The 4,561-nt window shown below is 36.2% G+C and overlaps 1 protein-coding gene across 1 annotated transcript; it reads right to left on the bottom strand.

The window, feature by feature from the left end:
- Positions 1-2,313: 2,313 nt before the first annotated feature.
- Positions 2,314-3,297, bottom strand: LOC139867814 (uncharacterized). Its single transcript, XM_071856166.1, has one exon. It carries the CDS (start codon positions 3,295-3,297, stop codon positions 2,314-2,316), a length of 984 nt encoding a protein of 327 aa, XP_071712267.1.
- Positions 3,298-4,561: the final 1,264 nt, after the last annotated feature.

Genomic DNA, 4,561 nt, shown 5'->3' with positions numbered 1-4,561 from the left:
TTATTAGATACTTAATCAACCTGGTAGTTATTTAAATGCATCTCATGAATGTTGTTACTACTTATCTGTATGGATCACTTAATAGTGATATATATGAATATACCTAAAGGGTTAAGGTATCATAAGCATCTAATGTAAAACCCAAGGGAATATATTCCATTAAATCACAAAGATTTCTAAGTGGGTTTATACAAACGGGACGTATGTGGTATAACCGATTAAATGACTACTTGAAAAAAAAAGGGTATAAATATAAACTTATTTTGCACGTATGTTTTATAAAAACAATGTTCGGATATGAGATCGTAGTTGTTTATGTCAATGTTCTTAACATCATATGAACAAATAAAGAGATCTATGAAATCATTCAACTTCTAAAGAATTATTTTGAAATGAAAGATCTTGAAAAAACCAAGTATTACCTTGGATTGCAAATTGAGCATATGCCTAATGGTTTACTTGTACATCAAACAACTTATACCGAAAAGATTTTAAAACATTTTTTTTTAAAGACAAACTCATTGTTGTTAGATCACTCAATATTGACACTGATCTATTTCATCCCTGCGAAGATCATGAAAATTTTAACAGATCGGAAGTTCTATATTTTAGTGCAATTGAGGTTCTTATGTATCTTATAGATTATACAAGATCTGACATTTCTTTTGCAGTTAATTTGTTGACAAGGTTCAGCCCAGCCCCTACCAAAAGACATTGGAATGGGATCAAACAAATAGTTTGATACCTTCGGGGAACTACTGATTTATAATTATTTTATTCTAACAACTCGAAACAAGATTTGTTTGGTTATACAGATGCAGATTATTTATCCGATCTACATAAAGCTAAATCTCAAACTGGATATGTATTCCTAAATGGAGGCACCGCAATATCATGACGTTCTCATAACAAACACTTGTTGCAACATCATCAAATCATGCCGAAGTGATTGCATTACATGAAGCTACTCGAGAATGATTTTAGTTAAGATCAATGATACAAATCATTATTGATTCTTGTGGACTAGAACGCTATAAAAGCCTAACAACTATCTATGAAGATAATACAGCTTACATAGTACAAATGAAAGAAGAGTATCAAAAAATGACAGAACAAAACATAAATGCTGACGAGGCGCTAAAGTTATAAACAGTCTCAACGGTCATAAGTTTGATGGAAAAGAATGGTATATTAGTAAGGCTCAGAAAAATACTGAAAGGGAATAGGAATTGAAACAACAGTTTGAACAAACCATGAAGGAGACTGTAGACAAATCACGTGGACCAAACTTGTACATAAAAGATTTAGATGATACAGTTTCAGATGAAAACCTCAGATTCTTCTCATATACTCAAGATCTCGTAAAAGACAACCAGATTAAAATGAGATACGTTCAATCAACAACTCTGTTGATCTTTATACCAAAGCACTGTCAATCGCTGTTTTTCAAAACATACATTCACAATATTGGCATGAGGCAAGTTCAAAAGATGTGACGACTCAGCGTTGTCTACTTGAGGGGGAGTCAACTCTATGCTGCACTCTTTTTCCCTTAGCTAAAGTTTTATCCCACTGGGTTTTCTTTAGCAAGGTTTTTAACGAGGCAGTATTAATTGCTCTTTAAAAAAAAAATTACCATCCAAGGGGGAGTGTTGTAAATTTAGTAGTAAAATATTGATGGTAATTAGTCAAATATGGATAGTAAAATTTGTACTATATATATGTGGATAATGAACACACATATACACCATCATTTTCTTACATATAAGAAATATACTCTCTCTCTCTTCCATTAATACTCTCTCATATTTAAGGATTGTATAGGCTTAGGTTAAAATTAGTTATAAGCCTACTGAATTATAACAATGTAGAGTTTAATACTCCCTCTGTGGCTCCGTCCTATAAAAAAAAGTCCACAATACTATGTATATTTGTCCCAAAATAAATGTCACTTACTCAAAATAACACTAAAAAAACCACTGAAAATCCAATACTACTTTTTTATATATAGAAGTCAGCAAAACATTACTCATAATTTATTCTATCACTTACTTTGTTATGGAAGCTAATTAATTCGGATAACATATTACATGAAGAACAAAATAAACATTTTAACAATATATCTTAAATCAAACATTTTTTGTTTTTTTTTTTGAAAAGCAACAATATTATTAAAACCTCAAGAATCAGATACAGAAGGCATGGTTGCAAAGTGGGCAACCATTTACACTACAAGAACAGAAGCTCCAAACTATACTATAAGAACAAGCACAATACACAACACTAGGAAACAACTATAGATAAAATACAAGGTTACAAAGAAGAAAGGAGATCGCCTGGGTTCGTAATCCAATTTAGCCATTCATACGTATGCTTTTTGTCTCTCGTAGCTATCCATTCGAACGTCTTGGATTGAATCTCACTAAGCGCCATCGGTATGTTCCAAGATTTGTTTTCAAAAACGGTTTTGTTTCTAAGGCACCAAATGTGATATAAACCAATCCAAACTATTGCTTGCCATAATCTTTTACCCTTTTCCGACATCGAGCTTGTATTTATCCCTTCTACCAAATCGCATAGATTGAAGGGGTTAGAGATCCGGATCCCCCACCATTTAAAAATCCGCGTCCATAAATCTCTGACCCTATCACATAAGACCAATGAGTGTTCCACCGATTCCAATCCATCATCGCACAATGGGCATCTCAAACTATGTAGGTCGACGTCTCGTTTGTCTAACTCCACCCTTACCGGGATTCTCTTTTTTTGGACTCGCCAAATAAATATCTCTACTTTTTTCGGCACTAGCGAGTTTCTTAAGGTACCTGTTTGTGAAGAGTATCGATCCAACATATTTGACTCTAGAAGATTAGTAAGCTTTTTAACGGTGAACGTACCATTCGACGCCAATCCCCACGACCATGTATCTGATGGACAGTTCGCAAATGAGAAACCCGACAGCAAATCAATCATGGCCTGCAACTCACTGTTGGTTCTCCCATTGGGCTCCCTGCTCCAGCTCCACTCGAACATAAGGCCCGAATCAGTAGCTTTTATACGATCCTTAATGCTGACCTCCCTCACCGTTTCAAGTCTGAATATCCTGGGGAAGAGATTGCAAAGTTTATCCTGACCAATCCAATGCTCCAACCAGAATGCTGTTTTATCTCCACTTCCGATTGATTTGACGAAGGAATGCCTGAGTGAAATTTGGAATTCTTCCATGTCATTACCTGCATTAACGATGTGAAACCAAGTGGTGGATGATAGAGAGCGATTAAAATCACTCTCCCTCATCAGACCCCCACAACTCCCATATACACTTTTGATTAGTTTTACCCAAAGTGATTCGGTTTCGGTTTTAAACCTCCACCACCACTTTCCAAGTAAAGCAAGATTTTTACAAAATAAGGAACCAATATTAAGCCCCCCCGATCATAAGAGTTCAAGACATTTTCCCATTTTACCCACGCAATCTTTGAACCCCCATCGGACCCGCCCCAAAAAAATTTTCTTCTCACACTCTCAAGGATTTTAATCACACTCATCGGAGCACAACATAGCGAGAAATAGTACAATGGTAAACTATTAAGGACCGATTTGACTAGAACTAATCTTCCTCCAAAAGACAAAGAACGCATTTTCCAACCGGAAAGCCTCGATTTAAATTTCTCAATCACCGGAAGCCAATCTTTAGTTTTTGTCATTTTTGCACCTATAGGTAGACCCAAATATGTAAATGGGAATTTACCTACATGACAACCAAGGTAATTTGCAATGAGATTAATTTCCGAGTTTTCTACTTCTACCCCGTACAAGCAACTCTTCTTAAAATTTATTTTTAAACCCGAAGCAAGCTCGTAACATTTTAAAAGGTTTCTCAAATTCATGGCATTCGATCTACTCCAATCCCCAAAAAATATGGTATCATCCGCATATTGGAGATGCGAGATTAATACCTTATCGGATCCAATTTCCACACCCCTAAATAAATTTCTTTCCAAGGCCGCCTTTGTTAGGATGTTTAGGCCCTCCGCCGCAATAATGAAGAGAAAGGGAGAAAGCGGATCTCCTTGTCTCACGCCTCTTCCTAGTTGAAACACATTCGTCGGGGATCCATTAATTAGGATTGAGATAGAAGCCGAGGATAAGCATGCGTTAATCCATTTGATCCACCTTTCCCCAAAACCCATACTTCTCATTACCTCGAACAAAAAATTCCAATTTATGCTATCAAAAGCCTTCTCAAAGTCTACCTTGAATATAATCCCTTTTTTGTGTGTTGACTTGAGATGCGCAATTGTTTCATTGGTGATTAAAGCCCCATCTAATATATATCTCCCTTTGAGAAATGCACTCTGTTCCGGGCCGACTAGTGAAGGTAACACTTTTCGCAGTCGATTTGAAAGGATCTTGGCAATTGTTTTGTAGTAACCTCCGATTAGGCTAATGGGTCGGTAATCCCCAAGACATAGCGGGTCACTTCTCTTCGGTACTAAGGTCACAAATGATTCATTACATCCTCTCGAAATTACCCCCCGATCCCAAAACCAACCCAAGG

The sequence above is a fragment of the Rutidosis leptorrhynchoides genome, chromosome 9, assembly GCF_046630445.1.
Source record: "Rutidosis leptorrhynchoides isolate AG116_Rl617_1_P2 chromosome 9, CSIRO_AGI_Rlap_v1, whole genome shotgun sequence".
NCBI lineage: Eukaryota > Viridiplantae > Streptophyta > Magnoliopsida > Asterales > Asteraceae > Rutidosis > Rutidosis leptorrhynchoides.
The sequence above is the reverse complement of the archived record's forward strand: the minus strand, read 5'-3'. Positions and strand labels throughout refer to the sequence as shown.